The sequence below is a fragment of the Meleagris gallopavo genome, chromosome 1, assembly GCF_000146605.3.
Source record: "Meleagris gallopavo isolate NT-WF06-2002-E0010 breed Aviagen turkey brand Nicholas breeding stock chromosome 1, Turkey_5.1, whole genome shotgun sequence".
NCBI lineage: Eukaryota > Metazoa > Chordata > Aves > Galliformes > Phasianidae > Meleagris > Meleagris gallopavo.
Genome location: NC_015011.2, coordinates 109,293,973 through 109,316,678, shown reverse-complemented (window position 1 = coordinate 109,316,678; position 22,706 = coordinate 109,293,973). Strand labels below are relative to the sequence as shown.

The 22,706-nt window shown below is 35.8% G+C and overlaps 1 protein-coding gene across 8 annotated transcripts in view; it reads right to left on the bottom strand.

Annotated features, from left to right (window-relative positions):
- The window catches only part of CASK (calcium/calmodulin dependent serine protein kinase), a 184,110-nt gene that overhangs the window by 106,246 nt on the left and 55,158 nt on the right, over positions 1 to 22,706 (bottom strand). For all 8 annotated transcript variants that reach the window (XM_010724674.3, XM_010724648.3, XM_010724660.3 and 5 more), the window contains exons 3-4: positions 9,310 to 9,415; positions 782 to 859 (exon numbers count right to left, since the gene is read on the bottom strand). In XM_010724674.3, the coding sequence (XP_010722976.1) occupies positions 782 to 859; positions 9,310 to 9,386 (155 nt within the window). In that variant the 5' untranslated portion in view covers positions 9,387 to 9,415. The remainder of the gene's footprint in view (positions 1 to 781; positions 860 to 9,309; positions 9,416 to 22,706) is intronic.

Sequence of the window (22,706 nt, the reverse complement as noted above, 5' to 3'; positions counted from 1 at the left end):
GGAGTTATGGAGAAGATGGAGCCAAGTCCTTAACCAAGCCACAGCAGTCATACATTGAACTGCCATGCTGAACTACATTGAACTGAACCAATAGATTCTGGGTGGTTACAGGGACACCATTACACTCATATTGGGTCAAGTTGTCCAGGGATGGAGTGGAATGCCTGTCCTTGGAGACTTTCTAGAACCAAATGGACAAAATTCATGACCCAAATGTAGAGCTGACTCTGCCTCTAGCAGAAAGTTTAAATAGATCACTTTCCACCTTCTTTGATGCTAAAAATTTGAAGTGTTTAGAAAAGCAAATACAGAATCCCATGTGCTTTGAGTTCAATTTTCATGTCATTAGGACATGAGGTTTTGCTGTCCTACAATTTTATACTCACTTTGATATTAGCTCATCTGGTAAGTGAAAAGTTGAACTGACTATACATGAAAACATATAAAAAAGAATAGGGTCCAACTAGCACAACCAACAAAAGTCACACCTGTCAGGCCAAGTCACCAAATGCCAACATAGGAGAGATTCATAAAAAGACAAAGACAGAGAATTAGATATTGGATGTAAAATACTATTTTATTCAATACTCTCACCCAAATATAAAATTAGTAAAGACAAAATGTTCTGAAATTCTTTTATTATGTTAATTATTGTAATAAACATTCAGATTTGGAAACAGGATTATTTATAGTATTCCTACTTTTAACTATTAGATTTGCAACAATATAGTCCATTTTCTTCCACTCCTCCTGTGGGATTAATTAAAATTAGAATACATACCTGGCTACAGCCTCGCTGTACACAAATCCAGCATCTGCTCTCTTCACAATTTCAAAACACAGATCTGCTCCATCCATACTGCAGGTAGAAATAGGGAAAAGTATTTAAGACATATAACTACAATCGGTTACATAAAAATGCTTAAAAGTCAATTGATTCCACTTACATAAACCTTACATTAAAAATTCTGGATACAGGTGCAACGTATACTAAATAAAATGGGATTTGAAAGGTTATCTAATACAGTATTGCTTGCCACAGGTTAATTTTTTCATTTCCCTCAGGTCACTCAAAACTTCATTAGCAAAATCAAACAGTTTCTCCTGTTGCTTAAACTGATCACTGAACAAGTGGGGAAGATAAAAGGAGAGATGCTCTGTACAAGGCAGTTCTGCAAGTTAACAATTAAAGCATTACAGTATGTTAATTCCATTCCTAAAAGCATCATGAGAGCAACTCCAAACAAAGACTGTATTTACACAAATTCTTAGTAAACTGCATTTTAAATGGTGACTATCAAAAATAATCCAAAAACGTGGTACAGTCTTCCCAGTTATCATTCTTGTAAGGGTAATTAAGAATCAAGATATTTTATACCTCACAACCTCTGTAAAGGTACTTGAAAACTGTGACACCACAAATACTGTATTACTAACTCTGACAACTGCCTGTAGTCTTTCTGATAATCTAACTTCCCAAACTGAGAAGTGTAACAATTATAGTTTCAAGTATATTATTTTTACAGTTCTTCGGCTAAAATCAGACTACCAGTTCCTCTAAAACCAATGCAGCTTGACGTAGCATAACAGTCTTCCTTTTCTTTTACTTCTAAGTAACTTACAGCAGACGCATATCTTGGAATGTTCATTGCTTGATGGGGCAAAGGAAGAGTAACAAGAATTAACATGAATAATCAAATCGTGTACTGCAGTTTACACTGAACATGATACTTGCAAGAATGTAAAATGTAACAATGGTCATTTCCAGTCATAGAATCATAGGTTTCTGAAGGAGAGGGACCCACAAGGATCACTGACTGCAGCTTCTAGCTCCGCACAGCACTACTCAAAATTCACTCCTTCTTTACTTTTTTCTCTCTAACAAAGACTCAAGGAGGAAAAAAAAGAAGCTGGACTCACAGGGCATCTACAAAGCCATATTATCAAGGCTGTTTCAGCAAGCTAGCCAGAATGCCAACATAATAGTATTTTTGCTCTGATGCACACCTGCAATGCAATGTTTCATGCTACACAAGTAGCATGCAGAAGCTTACCTTCCCAAATACATCCACAAGATCGTCCTTAGACTAGAGTACTAACTACAATACGGACTGGTGGCATTTAAAGTAGGCAGAGGCATTTTCTTAGCCAGTTATTTCAGCATGTGATATCATCTTCAGAGCTAACAAACTCCACAAACTGATCACCAAACAATGATTGCACATTGCTGCATCAATATATTCCTCTCTAGTAGTTTTTCCTTTCCTGCTGAATTTCATAAAGCTTGTGTGTATACATAGCTATTTAATATCACTCAGATAATAAACATACTGTGCAGTGTTATGCATAGTACCATGTAGCAGTAACAGGGTCAGGTTCAATGAGGATATTGTAAAACTGTATTTAACTCACAGAAAAAAAAAAAAAACAACCTCACATCAGCCTCCTTGTCAGCCCTCTCTTCCAACAATTTATTCCAGCCAGATGGGAAATAAAACTGAAACCTGAGCAACGTCTTGTGCTACAAAGCATATCAAGTGCACGATTAACCACAATTAGGAGGTGTTATTTTTATGAAGCAGCAAAACATTTCAGAAGACTACTGTCACTCCAACCTGCTGGGAACTACTAATCATTAAAGATGCAGTGGCACACAGGGCTGTTAGCACTATGAGTAGTTGCAGAGACAGACAGAGTCAAGACTGTTGCTCCTTTACACTAACTTTTCTTTTAAACAAGGTGCTTACAATCAGAATGGTCTTTTATTATATATTTCTGCCTCCTATGAATACACCAGAATGTTTCATTTATAGCTTTTAATTGTTGGTTGCAGTTTCTCCACCCCTTCCTCTCTTCCACCCCCCGCTACTTTTTTTCAATTAGTTTAAATTAAGGTGATACTCAAAATGACTACAGACCATCAGTGGTAATGTTTTAAAGTGACAGACTTAGTTTTCAGAATAAATGTTTCTACATATAAAGATAGAGCTTGTATCACCCCAATGTTGTTGAACTTTATCTGAAAATCTTATGAAAATACGTAGACGAGGTTGCAAAAGCAGGAGTCAGCCTCGGTGATGAAACCAACAAACAAACAATACCACAGAAAATACAGTCAATTAACAGACTAAGAACTCAGCAATATCAAAACTACATTTTTGCTGCACAAACTGAAGGACATATGTGATGCATTAAGCTCCTGAGATATTTGATAAACTGAAAATCCAGGAAAACTTAAGGCATTATAATGCAGATCAGTATTAGGCATGTGAAAACTGTAGCAGTACAATGAAAATAAAAAACTGGTGTCTATTAAAGTCCATTAAAATAGACACAAAACGATATATATATATGCTGAAGACAGAAGCTGAAGATGTTGAAAATGTTCATGATGAAACTACAGCACGCACAACCTGAAAGAGAATCAGTCAGTACCAGTAGAGGGCACTCACGAAGCTATGTAAACCAACTCGGACAATCTCTGATATTCACACTGAAAGGGAAAGCTGCAGCAGCTCTGAACAGTGAGCTAACAGACATCTTCCCAGAATAACACATCTGAATTGTTTCAAGTAACAGTACCAACAACGCCTCTCAATTTCCCATACCTTGCTGTTGATTATTCCATAGTTTTAACAAGGTTCAGGCATGGTTTGGATGAATGTTTCTTTCATAGGTTTGATCAGTGCTAGTATACACTTACAGTGCTTTCCTACTATGCTGTGCTAAACCGACGAAGAGTTGCAGCCCGCCCAGCAAGTTTACTCCTGAGTCATGTTCAATGCCAAAATCTATTCTGAGGCTAAAAGGCACTCTGAAGAACAGACAGAATACTCCAGGATTCTGTATCTTAATATTTAAGTATGATAGCTTTGCATTTGCGGATGACCTAATAACATACAGCCTACAACTATATTTATAGTTATTCCAGTAAGAATAACAAATAAAGGACAAATAACAAAGTACTCCCTCAGTAACATTCAATTCATATCATAGTGTAGCAGGTGATCTTAGGAGGATTAAGTAATTTTAAATAGGTATCCCGAGAAACAATTTACTACTGGTGTTTTCATAGTAATGATCAAACTTGATGGTTAAGCAGCAGAAAAGAAAGAACATGCATCCTTAAAGAAACACTGGTTTTCGTGTTGGTGGTAGTACAAAAGAATTTACTTTACTTGAAATCTTTAATCCAGACTTTAATCTAATGTGAAAATCTCCATGTCAGACAGTACCACAGGCCAGACAAAAATACTTTACAGCAACATTGTGTGAATAACTTCAGGTTTATGTAAACTCTTAAAAAGACAAGTATATGCTTCAAAATTATATAATGGCTTCTATCAGTTAAGTTTGCTTAGAAGTGAGTCTTCTGAAGTTTTGCTAACATAACGCAACTTGAAAATAAATAGCCTGAAATAATTAAAGTTACAATAAATGATGAAATTTCAATGAAAATTTGGTGCATTGAGACACTGATGCAGTTCCTCTGCCAAATTTTGTTAATTACTAGAAAAGAACAAAAAATCCATCCAAGATAAATATCCTCTGACTTTTAAGGCTTGCCTTGACAACAGGAAAACCTGCACAAACTATTGCTTTGGGATCAGAACTGTTGAACTCTCGTTTCCTGTTAACTTCAGTCCATCAAACGAATGAAATCAACAAATATCAAGCAAAGGTGAGATTAAAAACTGATATAGTTTTCCTTAAGCCTAAGCTACCTTTACAGTCTACTATCACTTCTTTGACTGCAATCAATAACTACTTCAAAGATCATCTGTGATGAAAACGAAATTGCATACCCAGACCAGGTAAATGACTAAACTTTGTGTTCACAAGAAACCAAGATACAATATCCTAAAAATGTGCACCACATCACTAAGTGAAAAAAAATCCTACTGAACAAACTTAATGACAAAAATATCTGTCATTAGGTCAAATGCCCAGATGCTCAGAATACTTTGTGCAATTTGATTGCCTTAAGGCATTTGAAATGATGGCTAGCCACTTTGGGCTCCTTTTCTCCCTTCAGGGAAAACCTGCATGTGCAGTGTGTAGAGATGCCTCAGACTTGTTTCAACAACTAAAGCTATGGCAGAGAGAATCTCTAAATTAATGACTTCTCTAAGTGCACTGAATTTGAAAATATTTCATTTCACTGGGTATTTTGAGCATTTGCCCTGAACTTTAGATTTAGAAGCACGAAAAACTCCTTCAACTCTTTGAAAGGGTAGATAACAGCACAACAAGGGGAAATGGTTTTGAATTGAAGGAAGGAAGATTTAGGTTGGATGTCAGGGGGAAGTTCTTTACTATGAGAGTGGTGAGGTGCTAGCACAGGCTGCCCAGAGAGGTTGTGGATGCCCCATCTCTGGAGGTGTTCAAGGCCAGGTTGGATGGGGCCCTGGGCAGCCTGGTCTAGTATTAATGGGGAGGTTGGTGGCCCTACATGTGGCAGGGGGGTTGGAGATTCATGATCCTTGAGGTCTCTTCCAACCTGGACCATTCTGTGATTCTGTGAAACTTTATTTTTCTTTCTGTAATCTCAGAAACCAGTTTTGACATGAAAAAAAACGTAGAACTTCCTTTATTTTTATTTTACTTTTAAAAGTTAACATTCAAGCCTTGTTTTTATCCTAGATTATGTATTATGAAAGTAAGGAAAAATAAAGTTACAATAAAGCCATATGAAAGATGAAGGACTACAGGTGAGACTACACTTAAAAATAAAACTAGAACAGCAATCCTAACAAGGTGAATTGAAATAATAAAAACAAGTTTTCACTCTGTAAGCTAAGGAGCTGTTCTATTTCACAGTACCGTAACAAAGTGGAATAGATAGCATTCTTTTTTTTTTTTCTTAATGCTTCAACAAAGCAGCATGATTCAATGTTAGCAATCATAATTTAAATGCTCATTAGCATACGCTTATCACAAACCCACATAACTGTAAGCATTTAAAATCACTCCTTTTATGAACTTGAGATTTTAAAACGAGCATTTTTACGTATGTTAGCAAGATGAAACTGCACAGTTATATGTAACTATATAGCCAGCCTAACTGCAAAGTTATATGAGATTAACATCCCAAGTGACAAATCTTAGAATACACCATGAAAAGCAGAACACCTATGCATATTGGTAGAAGAATATTATGTAAATTACAGAATCACAGAATCATGAGAGTTGGAGGAGACACTTAAAGGCCATCTAGTCCAACCTCCCTGCTATGAGCAGAGACATCTACAGCTCCATCAGTTTGCTCAGAATCCCATCCAGTCTGGCCTTGAAAGTCTTCAGGGATGAGGCTTCCAACCCAAACCTGGGCAACCCGTGCCAGCGCCTCACTTAAATGACCAGATATTAAATATCTGGAATTCACTCTGGAATATCACATCTGAGCTTTTCAGTACGAAAGGTCAGCACTATCAGTTCACATACACTGATTACATTGAAGATAAACCACAGACAATGTATTTGTAAATCTAGAACACATGGTTTTCAGACACTTCAAATGGAGTATTTCCATTGTTTTAGAAATACTGAAGGCAGATGACCCTTATCAAAGTATTCTTGTTGATAAAGAGCAATGGTCATTAGAGAAACTGATAAGCAACAGAATACAAAAGCCAAAGCAACAGTTATATTCCAAATACAAATAATGTTTATTGCCATGTGCACAAACTACACAGCAAATATTATTATGTGACAGAGACAGCACTGCCTGAAATATTACATTATTAGAAAAAAATATGAAAGAAAATAGATTTTCTATCTTCCCAATTTCATAAATCATAACTTGAAGATTACTTTCACGGCTTTTGGTGCTATAAAATGTTTCATGTATTTCCATTGACTACACACTTGTATTAGGTAAAAGATCAGAGTTAACTTGAGATTAACCATGGATCACTTGCTACAGAACTGTCAGTAAATAGCACCACAGAATGGGAAAGAAAATTGCACTGTTTGGGAAGGACTAGAGCCGGCCAAGTGTTAGGTGAAAGGCCTCTCTAGAGCAAGCAAGGTATCTCCTTCATCAGAAGGGAGAGTCCACTGTCCTGGGGAGCAACAGATGGGTGTCTGGGAAACCATCTGGCAGAGGCACATTCTCCCTCTTTTAATGTGCAATAACATTAAATACTTCAATAGTTTTACTTTAATAGTAAGATTTTTTGGGATAGTGTCTGATTCTTACTCTGCACATCTATTATGGTCAACTGCTTCTTTATGATTTATTACAGTTTTACCTAACAGCTAATAGGGACCTACTGGTGACATGTGATGGCTCCATTCTAAATAGCACTTGAATTTGTCTATAAATACTGTTAAAACTTACTTTTTTGCTGTTAAACTTTATTGCTACTGCCCATATTCTACAATTCTTCTATGAATTGTGACTTTTTAAAATACATTTATTTTAACAAAAGTTTTAAAAATTGGGCACAGACGGTATTTTTTTGCCCAAGCAGTACCATTTCTCACTTTCATTGGCTACATAATGTGTCTGCTTATTTAACTTTTTATAACTATAGATTTCACAAATGTTCAGGGTCATTTTAGCAGCTACTCCATGTAGCTCACAGTTTATGAAACAGTAGTGGACCTATCATTTATGTGCAACTGATGGGACAAAGTTTTAGGTTTGATTATTGGATTTGGTTCATGCACTGGCCCTGAAATAATTTTCATGCAAAGAATCTGCCAGTCCACAAACAACCTGTCATTGGCTGGGCTTCTGTCTCATCTGTAGTACAGTGTTGTCATCCTCTTCTTTGTCATTTCAGAATTACTAGCCGTCAATAAAATATACCTTTTTACTTCAGACAGAACTTAGTTGCAAAGCAGTTAAGCTTGTTATAATAACAGCAGAATGAACAGGAAGCAATATGAGGGAAAGTAAGTCATGCACAAATACATAGACGCTTTTTACTAACTACAAGTTGCTTATTATGACCATAATTACAGAGTATGCCAGTCTATCAAATTTGGATAATACAGCCTTACTTCACTAAAAACATAGTCTTCTGCCAAATCACATTACCAAAGCAATCCCTCCAGCATAAAATACATTGTGCCCACAACTCTTCCATTCCTTCCTACATTTTTAGAACAGGTGTTCCTACTATCTCATTTTCTATCACTGTTTGTTACAAAAGATTGATGCCTAGTAGTGTTCAGGGAAGACAAGCGCATATGAAATGCAAAAAAAATTATTATTCTTCAAATAACTTTGACTTATATTTCTTTCTCTTATGTGGCCTGAAGTCAGGTACAGTATTGGTATAGTAACTCTCATTGTTCAGATCTGCTTTTTATGTATACAAACATAAATTATAATAGGTTCGTCATTAAAAAATAATTAGTTTTTATCTCACATTTCTAAGCTCCTAGTACGGTAAACAGAAGCAAAACCTATTTTCCATTTTAAAATCCTGTTAATTGTCAGAGCATGTCTCCTCAAGGTATACATTATTTCATAATAGGATAATGAAAGCCTCTTGCTCCATGTTTTGTGATTTACAACACAAAACACAAAACAAAAAAGTCAGTACTGAAACAGAACTTATAGAGAGGAAAGAAAAAACAACTATTTCAAAAACTCCTATGCCTATAAACTTACCTGAAAAGATAGCAGAAGAGTTCAAGCTACAACTTTTAGCTTTACATTGATTGTTTGCTCTTCCCGCCTAGTTTTACTGCTAAGGTACAGAGGAAGCTAACATGTGCAAATTATTCTTAAGGTGCATATCTCAAATCAAATTCTTTATCTAGGGAACGTGCCAATTCAACCTAACACTTGGTGCATGACATGGTTTGCTCCAACATATGAAGGTCAAATGCATCAGAAAACAGAAGGCAAGAAGAGAAACTGAGGCGGTAGCATCCCATATGCCCACAGACTGGTAATACATATAAGGGGAACAGCAGAATAAGAGTTGGCAGGTACAAAGAAGAGAAGGAAATCTGAACATGGAAGATGCACAAGTTAGCATTCTGCATGTTTGGTTTTGTCCTTCAAAAGATTCAATCATTTTTAACTCATTTTCTTGTGTACCATACTAGGGATGTTGTAGCCAAAAATGAACTGCAGGACTGTCTTTACAAAGCCACTAAGCAAACTAGTATTGGCCATTCAGACATCAGGACAGTTTTGTTTTGTTTGTGACCACTTGCATATGTCTGAAAAGACTATTTTCACAGCACTCAGTACTTCTGAGCTACAAAAGAAGCAGGTGGAAGCAGACATACTTTAAGGACTCTATTTAGTAAATGACAACAAAGGAAGCAAAGAGAGAAACTTACAACTCGAAAACCATATAAAGCATTCCATCTGAGCTGTATGTCTCCAGCAGTTCAACAATATGAGGATGCTTCAGCATGTGACAAATACTGGCTTCCCTCTTCAGATCTGTGGAAGATAATAAATTAGTACATTAGCTGTATATTCAAGCTGTTGGTTACTAAATAAAAAAATGAAAATTTAACTATCAGAATATAATGTTTGGAAAAATGTACACCTCTGAAATTTATAATATTTTAATCTTTATAAATAACACAAATAACAAATTTATAAATAATTTGAGATTATATTTAATTGCTCTTCAAAATGTTTTGAGTTACACAACGCACATAGATCTCAAAAGGTTAAACAACAAAAAAACAAAACTTAATCATCTTTCCTGATTTGACCAGTTAAAAGTCTAGATCATAATTTGAAGAACTGTACTGTAATAAAGTTCACTTTAAATACACATAAACACATATATGTATATAGACACATATATGCATGTACACACTGTATATATGCTGTATTTATGCTGTTTTCATCCTAAATACCCTGTATCACTACAAAATTATCTCCAAATACATAAGACAAGCTCTTTCAACGCATTACAGTAAGAGCTATTAAAATTTGGAATCAAGTCCAATCTCTTTGCTTAAGGCAATGCTTTGTCCAGCTGAGTTTTGAACACCTCCAAGAACGCAGTCTCTACAGCCTCAACTTGTACTGAAGTCTGATTACTGTTAGACCGAAAAATATGTTTTCTTATATTTAAATTTCCTGCGCTCCTTTCATGATCAAAAAAGAAAATCACAATGTATGAAATTACACTGATATAAATTTTAATCAACATTCAGTAGCTTGCATCTCTGCTGTAAATAAGAGGTAGAAAAGCAAAAACAATGGAGAATAAAGAGCAGAAACCATTATAATATCTCTCTATGCTTGAGAGATTTTGTTTTTGATCTAACAACACCCTTACTTCCTCACACAATAAATTCTTCTTCTATTGTAGAAAGAAAAAAACCCAACAAACTACATAGAATTAATTTTCTTTCCTCTTTAATGAAAATATTTGATATCTGTGTTATTTAATCTTCCTGAAACATTTTTTTCTTCTTTTTAACTTACCATCAGTATTCTAGAAAATTACCAAAATCTTAAATGAAGTCTTCATGATTATGTGGAAGAAAGGATAATATCAGTCTGTAATCTGAAGCAGATACTTTACTTTTCTGTTCACTTTTCATGTAATTTTTCATTGTAGAAGCATCTACAAATGTATTTATGAAAAAATATAAAGACAGTTTCTTAATAAGAAACTGTTTCAGTGATACAAATGATATTTCAAGAAAGAAATTCATGTACACAGAGGTGAAATTCTATTATCTAAGAAAGCAGCAGTCTTCATGTCTTTCATTATCTGAAGATACTCCTATCTCAGTTTTTACATCACAATTATGCAGAGGAACTGCTAACACCATTCTGTACCATTTTGTTCCATCACTCTTAGGCGTCTAACACTAAACGATTACCAGCTCCTTTTCTAGACAGTGAGGTTCTTCTCATCTTTCACTGAATTACATATCCAGTCTTTCCTAAACAGGAACACAGGTAAACATACTAATGGATGTTTTAAGAGAGCAGCAATTCTGCGAATGACTATAATCTCCAGAAAATATAGCAATTTTATTTTGTCTCTTCGTGTCTAAGGATGTTAGCAGTACCACACTTCACCATGGTATCTGATACCTATTTTTATACAGAAAGTGAAAATCCAACAGGAAACCACAGAAACTGCTGCTTTATTTATAGTTAAGAATTGTGTTCAAAATAGTTTATTTTGACTGCTTACCCTATTAATTTATTGTGGTGCCTATATATATATTTAGAAGGGAAGGAGAACTGTGAGGAAGAAAATAACACATGCTGCAGTTTACCTCATTCATCTGTGTAATACGCCACCAGTGAAACAACTGCTTACTGTCTGAGCAACAGCAACAGAGAAAGGGGAAGCAGAGTGTGGAAAATACGGTTTCTGAGCATGAAAGCAAATGAACAGAGGTCACAGAACAAGGCTTTGGTAAGACTACAGGGGCTTGGGGCTAAAAGCAGAACAAAGCCCTGTTTTAAAAACAGCAGGAAGTTGTTTAACAAAGGACCTATTAGAGAGGAAGAAAATTAGGTATAGAGACAGGCCAACACACACCACATTGATTCAGAAAAGCCACAAGTCAGAAAAGGGGTGATGTATTCTGAGGTCCATCTGGACTCTGATCCAAATGTCAAAAGATGCTATAGTTAAGAAGGGAAAGGAGGAAGAAAGTCAGAGATGGTGAGTACATCTCATTCTTTTCATTTAACCTACATCACTTGCTCAGTCCTCTATCGAACGTTGAGTTAAATTTCAACTCCACATGCTCCTCAAGTGGTAACTGAAATCCCAAGCAACTGCAGATACTTGTTCAGTTCTGAAGAGAATCTAAAACCAAGCAGAAATTTGAACTGCAAATATGTGACCTAAGATGTCCTCAGAAAAATCCCACTATTATCTTGTGAGTTGCCTCATTATCGGTAGCTTAGCATTCTGATCATCATATAGAATACCGTTTATTTCCTGTGAAGTTTTCTGAACCACTAGGTATTTTTCCTGCTCATCCTGAGCCAAAACATGTCTTCCTCCTAACACCCAAAAGAGCTTCAGGACACATCAAGAATCTGCCAACAGATTAAGTCATCTTTAAGGGGCATGAGGTGGCACGTACCATTTACTAATGATTGCATACCTTATGTTTTGAACATTATCTTTCACTAATAATCTAATTTTAACCAAACAAACATATCTTACAGCAAGAAAAGCACAAGCTTTAAAAACTTCTCTGCTAACACGATGAAATGCGTTTTTATGTATTTTCAGTGCTTTAACTATGAGTAAACTGCTTGCTTAAAACATTTCTATATATTTCATACAGTGAGAATGTGATTATATCTAATTATAATAGATATTGCAGTACTAAGTTTTAAAAGGAAATTTATTTATTTATTTATTTTTGCATCAGAAAATTTATTCCTGTTTTAACCATCTATCAAAATCCATGAATTTATGTCACTGTAACTCAGTGAAGATTTCAAAACTTTTCATGGCTGTAAACTGCAGATAGCAACACCACAGTTTGTGAGCTGGTTAACCATAAGCATATCCCATTTTTATTTTGGGTCAGGAACATATTCTTGAAGCACATTTCCAAGTCATTGTACCTACTATCCTTTGGTATGTATCCCAGAGAAGTTGATGTCCCCTCCAGCAAGACCCAACTAAACTGAATTACATACTTCAGAAATATGCTTGATGCACTCCAGTCATTCAGGCCACAAGGTCAGACTAGTCATATCTCAAAGTAAGTTCTCTGAAGAACGTATGATACAGATGCTAGTACCTTGGTACCAACTGCTTCAACTCTGCAAATAAATTGGCATTAGTCTTGTAGTAGGTTAGCCTTGGCTAGCAACTAAACTCTCACCCATGCTCTTGTTCCCTTCCCCTACTAGCAAGATGAAGGGATTAAACAGGAAGAGATCAAGAAAGCTCATGGCTTGAGATAAAGATGGAAATATTGTTCACCAATAACTATAGTCAACAAAGATAACATGACTTGGCAAAATTGATTTTTTGCAAGCAAGCCAGCAAGGAAGAACCAGTGATGTTTCTGCCCCATAGATTATTCATTTACTTATTGCATGGGAGAATATTTCCCTTTCTCTTAACCAAAAATGCAGTGTCTTCGTGTGTCAGATACACAACAGATATCTCACTGAATGCTTACGTATCACCAAGTAATGTCTCCTGGTCTCAACAAGCAGTAAAAATTTCCCTGCCACCCCTGCCATGCATTTTGGAGTGGCTAAAGCTCCACAGTAGCCAAGCTAATCTAACTGTTTGCTGTTTCTCTTTATCCCATGCATGTTCTTGCCCTCTGCAGCACCCTAGAGCTTGTCATACCACAAACTAAACCACTTTGGTGTGTTCCCACTGGCTCAGTGTCCTAGTGTGTGAAATGATCATATAGAAGCTGGCATAAAATCAAGGACAGGAATATGAAAGGAGGAAACAAACGTGACCATGAAAGCCAGTACTATGAACTGTTTAGGATGTTGCAAAATGTAAGTAAAAGCATACAAACACACCTTTTGCTGTATCAACATAAAATCCTATACTTTATAATTTATAAGAAATAAATGAACACAGTTCACAAACAGCCCTTAATAAAAAAAACCTGGCAACCAACAATTTCAATGACAATGTAGATAATCAATCTTCAGTATATTTTCTTTTAAGGCTACTAATAGAAAAAAAAAAAAGGGGTGGGGAAGAGGCGGGAGAAAGGACAAAAAGAAAATGTAGTTAATATTTAATGCTTAGAAACCAGATTGCATTTCTTCCATGCAGAAACTTTAAAAATCTCAATTTCATGGAATCAGACTTTACAAATGCTTGTTAAATTCTGAATAACTTTTTTTCTATTCTATTCTTTCTCAGTGTTTAGATGTAAATATAAATGTAATAATGGACTTTCATTGAGCTGGATATCGTCGGAAGCTTAAGAAGCCAGTTCTCCTCCAGTTCACACTCCATCAGCTATAAAGAACACAAAATTGGTTCTCAAAAACCACTTCTCTCTCATGACAAGTCTGGCAGCTGTACCGGAAGTCTAGAATCACATATCTAACAGACATGGTAAGTTGATTTGCGTCCATGAAAACAAAATTTCCCTTCTTTTATTCATTTCCTCATTTTTATTGGAATACAAATAAGCAATGCTTCATGTAGAAGATGATGTATTTGAATAATGAATCAACTTGAACTAATAAGAAAGTGTTTAAGAATGTATGAAAGAGTATTAACAGCTGCCTATTACAGATAATTAAAAACATTTGTTTCAATTAATTAAATAATCATTCTTAGCAACTTTTTACAAAAAGCACACCATAATCTTTCTCAAGCAAGAATAAGCCCATATCTTTCATCTGAAATTTTATACATTCTACGTCTTCAAGTTTTACTCTATAACAGCAGGTTTAATGAGGTAGGAGAACAGAGGAAGAAGACAAGAAGAGCAAGACTTCCTTAATAATTTTTCTCTTTTGTTTGTATGTTTTTTAGGTTAACAGTCTATATTCCAAAACAGTGTTAGTGGTTCTCTTGGCTGCTCAGCAGCAGTTTCAACAGTGCGTCAAAAGCCAAGTAGGTAGGATTGTGATAATCAGAACTAATTTTATAAAACCCATAAATTAATTTAAAACAGAGGAAGGAGGGTTCTCTCTGTCAGGAGTTTGGACATTCAAACAGAAACAGAGGATTGCTGAAGATGGTTAGAAAACTCTTCAGTAAAATCATCTAAAACATTTTCTTTTTCCTATCTTTATTCTGCTTTCAATAATTAATGAAAGGAAATTATTCACTTGCTAAGATATGATCAATCACATAACGAAAGTGCATTCACTGCTGATAACTATATTACACTAAATCTCATGTTGCTACCAGGTATGCAGCACTGCATAAAGATCTGAAACACAACACCTTTCCAATTACCACAGACCACGCTGTTACATTACAAACAGCAATTTTAAACACTTCATGAAAACACAATGAATTTTTTAACGGAGCTAAGAGTAAGGGTGTGCAGCAGCTGTTCGGTCAGAATGTGCTCTGAAATGTCTTAAAAGGAGAAAAAAAACAGTTAAAACACAAGGTACACATCTGGTAAAAGAATGCTATATGTTTGAAGTGACAAAATGCTCAACCGTGAAGTTACAATGGCCTTCTTTACTGATAGATTTTTTTTGATAGCCTGTTTAAGAGCTGATAATTTCATAATCAAGTCCTATTTCTCTTTCTTCCCCGCGATTCGCAAATTTTACAGCTTCAAGTCAACATGACTGCTTACAGATTGCTCACTAGATGGCGACACAGTTCTTACTTTGATCTGGTACGTACACAGCAACTGAACACAGAATGTATCTGCATTTATTTAGCTGTAGAGAGCTTTCTGTTTGCCCAGTCTTATGCTGCTAATCTGGTTAACAATGAATTCAGACCTAAGAATAAAAACAAATGTATTCCATTTTAAATAATTAAGATGCAGCCAGAGCTAAGCAAGATGTAACAGAACTTTCTCTCCTGCAAGCTTAACAAGTCATTGCAAGCTGATGATTACACAGGTTGCCTCTTGTGCTGCACACTGTGATAACTGCATTACACAACTGTAACAAATTTAAACACAGCCTGCTGCTGTAAGCCAGAAGTTTCCCCAGTAATCCACAGAACTTAACAGCCATGCACTCACTGTTTTGAAGTCCAGCAAAAAGACCTAAAAATTTAGAGCTTGCAAATAGTTTGTTGAAATCACTGGAATTTCTGCTGTTTCAAGTTTACACCAGATTATGTGTTCTCATCCCATTCACTCCCACTCCAAGAAATTTTTTTGTTTCCTCAGGAGTGTGCATGTGCATGGATGTGTTTAAGTGTTCTCTTCAGCCTTTGACTATAGCAATATAGGTATAGAATGATAGAATCACAGAATGGCTTGGGTTGGACAGGACCTCAAGGATCAACTCCCAGTAATATTTGAGACTTTGCTAAAAGCATCATTATCAAAATTAAATTCAAACTGGTAGAAACTTTTTACAGCAAACTTTGACAGCTCTTCAACATTTTGACCAAAATTCTTCTAGGCAGTTCAGGTTAACTAAAGGTTAGACTATGTGGTCCTTTAAATGAGTTTTCAGAAGGGAGAACAACATTTACATTAAATAAGTGCCCTCAAAGACAGCATTATTACAAAAAGAATGTTAGTTAATTGTTTATAATTAAAAGTTACTTGCTTACAATCCTAATACTGCCAGCTTTCCTTTAGTTTGAAATGAGTTTTCTTCTGTACCTTAATTTTTTCCTGAACACAGTAACATGGAAATTTACCCTAAAACAAAGAATCTCAATTTTACAGGAAGTCTGGAATCTGGAAAATATCCTTACCAGATTGAGCTACTCCAGACAAACTGTTCCTAACTCCTGTTCTAGGAAAAGTTAAAGAAGCCAGGAGACTGCTGCTACTGAACACTATCATCCAGAAACAGAGAGGTCAGGGTCACCCAGAAAACACAATCAGTTGTCCTGGATGCCTATCATACAGACAAAAATTAGTTGTTTGTTCGGATTAAAGCTTCTTTGGCTTAGAACTCCTGGGCTCTGTATAAGCAACACTAAATCAGTTGCTCACTGATGTCAGAAATGGACTGGTGTATAGCATTACAGTCCAGAAAACAGAGGAAAAGCTGAATTGAAAATATCAATCTGCTCTGATGGAATCGATTCTACAATGCCAGGTAGCTCAGATAATGACAGCATTTTAGTTGTGGTAGCAAAACATGCAGGACAGGTTACTTTGAAGTTTTTCTCAGGTAATTTAATGCAAATTGCACTGTATGTTGCTGTACCAGGCTGAGTACCAAAAGCTTGTTCCATGTCAAACTCTTTGATGAACAGAATCTACCATGCACTGAGGAGAAATATGTTGAGATAGATAACTATCTGTCAATTTTTTAGGATGATATAAATTCTCACTAACTAGGAGGTCCTTTAGACTGGTGTATTAGCTCTAAAGAAAAAATGCCGTAAGAGAAACTTTACTTGGGTTCATTAACACACCAATGTCAGAAACCAGTAAACTCCTTCAAAGCAGCAGTAATCTAAATTGTAAATATGTAAAGGGTGAGTGCCAGGAGGATGGAGCCGGCTCTTCCCAGTGACATCCAATGATAGAACAAGGAGCAATGGGTGCAAGCTGGAATACAAGAGGTTCCACATAAATATGAGAAAAAAACTTCATGGTGAGGGCAACAGAACACTGGAATGGGCTGCCCAGAGAGGTTGTCGGGTCTCCTTCTCTGCAGACATTGAAAGCCTGCTTGGACACATTCCTGTGTGACCTAATCAAGGCATTCCTGCTGAGGCAGGGGGATTGGATTAGATGATCTTTCGAGGTTCCTTCCAAACCCTGACATTCTGTGATTCTGTGAAATCAAAAAAAACCAGTTTTGTTTTGCTCTGCTTCTGCATGCACTTCCTTTTACAATTATTACCAAAAGTTATGGACGTTTTTTTTTCTTTCTTTTATTAACTGACCCATTATAAAACAAGTTTTTTTTAGAAGTGTGCGTATCAGTTCAGTAATCAAAAAGACAACACTATAGAATGTATTATTTACCAGCTTTTTCAGGATTTCATGCCAGGAAAATAACAAAATGTCATCTGGACTTGTTACTTTCACATGTTCATTAAATACTTCTATGTACTTCCTATTAAGTATAGTACTTTTTCCCTTCCCCCATCCCCACTTTCCCTTTGATGCTTGTTAGTTGCCACAGTCTTTTCAAGCCTCTGAAATCTGTGCCCTTCAAACATCTCTCTCCTTTTTATTCCACAATAATTAAATACTAGTATTTAAACTGATGCCACCGAGCTCAAATTTTGTCATGTCACACCTCTAGGAATAAGGTTTTAACTTGTCTTGGATTGTACAACTGACAGATGCAACACATCCGCATGAAGAATCTATCCGATGACAATTTTGTAAAGTAAATAGAATGCTATTTCAATTAAAGGCCAGCTGAAAAGTATTTTCTTTCAAAACATTCACATGAGTCTAATGATACTCAAGGGACAATTCTTCATCAGTCCACATATAAAGAGTTTATTACCTTCATCTCACCAAAGAATTAAGAAAACTGTACTGCATTTCCTCTATTTTCTGGTGATGAGTGAAGATAAAAAAAAAAAAGCAGGAATTCTTACTTAGCCAAAATGAGTTAAAAACAAAACAAAACAACAAACAGTTCAGTCAGCTAATTCCACCAGTGCAACTTGGAATTCTATCAGAAAGCAGAGATACAGACTTGGAAGCACACCTGCATTGCTTTTTGACTAATTTCTGAGAATTTTCCAACGTCTCTGAAACTCAAGAATCCCAAAGTAATAATATACAGCAGCTTCCTTCACTGTTACAAGGTATTTTGAGGGAATGACATCAATAACACCTTGAAATAATTAGATGGGGATAACAGATTAGTCTTCCCTTTTGGCAGAGCAAAGGTTATTTTAAGTGCTCACACTCATAGAACAGAATGAACATTATTCATGTGTGAAGGAAAGGCCTGACTCAAATTTCTTCCAACTAACCTGCCCTATCTCATTTCTGCATGTTCAGCATGATAGCTGCTTTCTTTCTTTGGTACCCAAGTGGCAGAGATGATAATTAAGACTAGAACAGGATATTTTAAATTCTGTCCACTTATTTTGCTCTTATGTGCAAGAACAACCACAAGCTTTTATCAAGATTAAGTGGTCAAAAGATACACCAACTCTTATCTTCTAGAGACTATCCAAGTAGAGCAATTAATCATAATCTGTATACTCTGCAAAACAGAGGTCTGTAAGAGGACTTAAAGAAACAGCTATTAGGGTTAAAAGAAAGAACTAAAACAGAAAGAACCAAATTTCATTTCCCTACAGGCTGAAAAAAAAAAGTTTAAAAATCTGTCTCCATTAAATATCACTAGGATAAAGAACTTCATTGACATGACAAGGTACTTAGAAATGTAAAACACAACACTCACATAGACTGCCTGAATTAAGAGACCACTGACCCACTCCACAGGTTCTTTAGACCACTTTTCCTGCCTACACAACAAAATAAAAACTCTGTTTAAACATGTCAACACGTGACTCACAGGCTGAGTATAGTACTGAGTATAGTATTGTCCAGGTCCTGAAAATAATCTGAAGCATAGTTGCACAAAATGCACTCCTTATCCTTCCCCAAAGGAGAACCAAATACCAGTTCATAGTCTGACATTCCCTCCTTCACTAATCTCTCCTGGTGAAACAAGTTGTTCTCGTCTCATGCTTTACAACCACTTGAATTTTCCAGAGCATTGCAGTAGGCAGAGGAACATGAGACACTGAGGTAGCAATAGGAGTTCTCACTACTCCTATCCCTACCCCTAGAGAGGGGATGATTATCCATGATTAGAAATAAGTCAAATTTGAAAATCCACGTGCTGTTATTCAAGTTTTATATGCATGTGCAACAATATTAAAAGCCAGTTCAAGTCCAGCAGAATTTATTAGCTTACATGCAAAACAGACTATGCTGCTTCAGGACATGATGATACAGTACACTATCTTCCAGTCAATACCTGAATTAATAAACAGTGATGGACTTGTGCTAGCTCCATGCAAAGTCACTTAAAAGTCACAGTGACCCGGATTCTAAAGGATTTATTAGCCCAGCTGAACACAAGCTGTGGATATGCTAATAAACAGTCCCAGAAACAGAGTGGCAAGAAACTGATGCTGATACTTCACAAAAGGGTCAGTTCTGGAATGATGCTAAGACAGAACTCACAAAGCTTGACAGATACAAGGTCACTGTGCATGTTTTACATATCCACATCCCTTCTTACACATCCAACTGTACCTATAGTTTAGATTAGTACCTATTACAGGACTTCTTTTTACTTACTAGCTACAGTACCCAGCGTGCATTTACCAAAGAAAACCAGTATTTGGCTGCTTCAATCATCCTGCTATAAAAATCTTCATCCATTAACAACTAATTAGGGAAATGAAGCCTCAGAGTATAGAGACATTCATCCAGCTCATACATATCCTACGTTTTGTCACACAGTACAATCAATTTCAAAAGTCTGTTTGTAATTACTAGGTAAAATGATTTTATAATACAAGAACTGCATTGTAACATTCTTAGTATAGAAAAACATTGAAGCTCTCAACATTTTTTTAAACCTTTGAACCATTAGCATTGAATCTGAACCTAAAGCTTTCCACCTTGCAATTTTCTTGAAATGTGATTCATTAAATTAAATCATCATTCATCTTCACTTTTCCAAGTGCCACAGAAAATAATGAAACTGGAATCCATTTAAATCTTTTCTTATCAAAAGCAGTACTTGTCAAGTGATGCTTTTACTGTCTTAAGTACAATCATAGGCAAAAGTACAATGTGCTGCTAGCAATGAATATTATAATCAAAGAATGGTAGCAACAGACAACAATGTCCCTATCATAAGAACTAATTTTCAAGAGGTTTTGCAAAAATATGTGTTGAAAAAATTATATGCCACATTAAACTTTGAAGACAGTTACAATGGCCCATGGATTTCAATGTGAGCACTAAGCTTTAACTTACTCTGTATAGGTGAGAATGTAAGAACTGTAGAAATGTAACAATTTCTCCCATAGACTATTTTCTTTGTTTCACTTTTAACTGCAAATTCCTCTTCCAATTCTCGTAACACAGATAATATTCATCTGACAAAAATGCCATATGAATGAAACCTGTTCCATCTCTAGACTGAAAATGGACTTTAATATTCAAATTATTACATGCACATATTGTTACAAGAAAGTTCAAAAATCTGCTTCTGCTTTTTGTATACACACATCGCTCATTACTTTAAGACATCTGCAGTACAGTCATTGCACTAAGTTACAAGACCTTCACAAAAACTTATCTTTGAGTTGGGCTAAGAGAAATAAGTAATTAAAATCTGCTGAACAATGGTCTTGGACATTAATATAAATTATCAGCATAGTATCTGATAAAAGGGGGAAAAAATAGTTTTCTATAATCTTTGAAGATCTAAACAAGTCTGGGAGTTGCAACCAGAATCAGCAGGGACCTGTGGAGTCATCAGGCTTAAGAAAAAAAGACCTAGAACAGAGTTTGATTGTTTTTACAAGCTTTCTTGAAGTTTGATTACATGAACTATGCCATCCTTTTTGGAAACTGTTCAGATAGATGGAATACATTACATTGCTTTAACAACTCAAACAAGCCACCTGGCCTCATATCATTCTTCTGATATAGCCTTTGTGCAACAACCTACAGAGTAAATGAAAGCAACAGTTTGTATTTTAATAATGAACAATGTAAGTTATTCTATACAACCAAAGCCAGTCTTTTTGTTTGTTTGTTTGTTTTCTGTGATGTTACAACAACTGCCACATTATGGAGCCACATCAAAATGCAATATGTAATTCTCAATGCCCACAAAGAAGTCCAAAACCAAACAGAAAGCAGGCAAGATCATTCTAGATTTTTTGATTTAGATATTGTCTAGGGACAATAACCCAGCTTAAACTTTCTGATGGTCCGTGCTACCAGTGTGCTTGCTCTGCAGGTTGCAAAACAAAAACAAAAACCTTCAAAGCATCACTAAAACAGTTTTTTTTTTCCCCGATAGCATTTTAATTTAAGTTTCACTGGTTTATTCATTCATGATTGCCACAATGTACTAGTAACTGTAAACAATGAATATGCCTTCCTAAAAGCTGTCACTGTATCAAAACCAGCTCTAAAGCTCTTTTCTACAACATTTCTAAACACTAAAACAGAATATACCTGATTTTATAAACAATTTCATCACTAAAGATACCAATTTTAACATTAGTTGGCACTACTTGAAATACCTAAAATGTAGAAGTTTTCAATATGCATGGTATTTTTATATTAAAAGTCATAGAATAGTAAGTATTTTTTTCCTCACATTGTTGCACGTCTTGGCATGTGAATGTGCGTGCCCTCAGTTTTCAGACCATTTTCAACCCTGATTATCATGCCCTGAAGCAGTGAGTAGCTCTGACTGTTTTAACAGCCAAAAATTCATCAAAAGTTGTTATGAATTATGATCCACAGAATGAAATTATTAAATAAAACGGATTCAAGGTAGACATTTCTACTATGCTGTAAACGGTAAAGGAATGTGAAAGGAATACAGCAGTACTCTAGGCTGAACTCCAGCTGTATTTCCCTTTAATTAATTTACTCCAGCATTACCTGACAGCAGCACATGCCCACGTTTTAAAATAGGACAGTGAAAAGCAAGATTGGCAACAACTGAAAAGAGTGAAATCCCTCAGAATGTAGTGGGGCATGCGTTGGGGTGCACTAGGCCTAAGTATCCAGGTGCCGGTGGCAGGGTCCCGCAGCAATGGCCTCCAGGGCAGAGACCAGGAAAAATATTCAAGAGAAGGCAGTAAAGACTCCAAAATCCCCCCCCCCAAAAAACAAAAAAAAAAACAAAACAAAACACAAAAAGGAACAAGTCTAGAGCAAGCGAAGCAAGGAGATGATTAAAAAGGAACAGGAGGAGAGAGCAAGAGCTGGAGCTGATTGTATGTGTTGTTACTGATGATCCAAAAACAGTAAACCTAAACCGAATGAATGACCTTAGAAAACCAGGCAGTGTCCTTGAGAAACGCCAATCACATGGATAACTTCACATCCATAAACAAAATGTGGCCAAACTGAGAAATTCCTTGTTAATGCTACCTTCT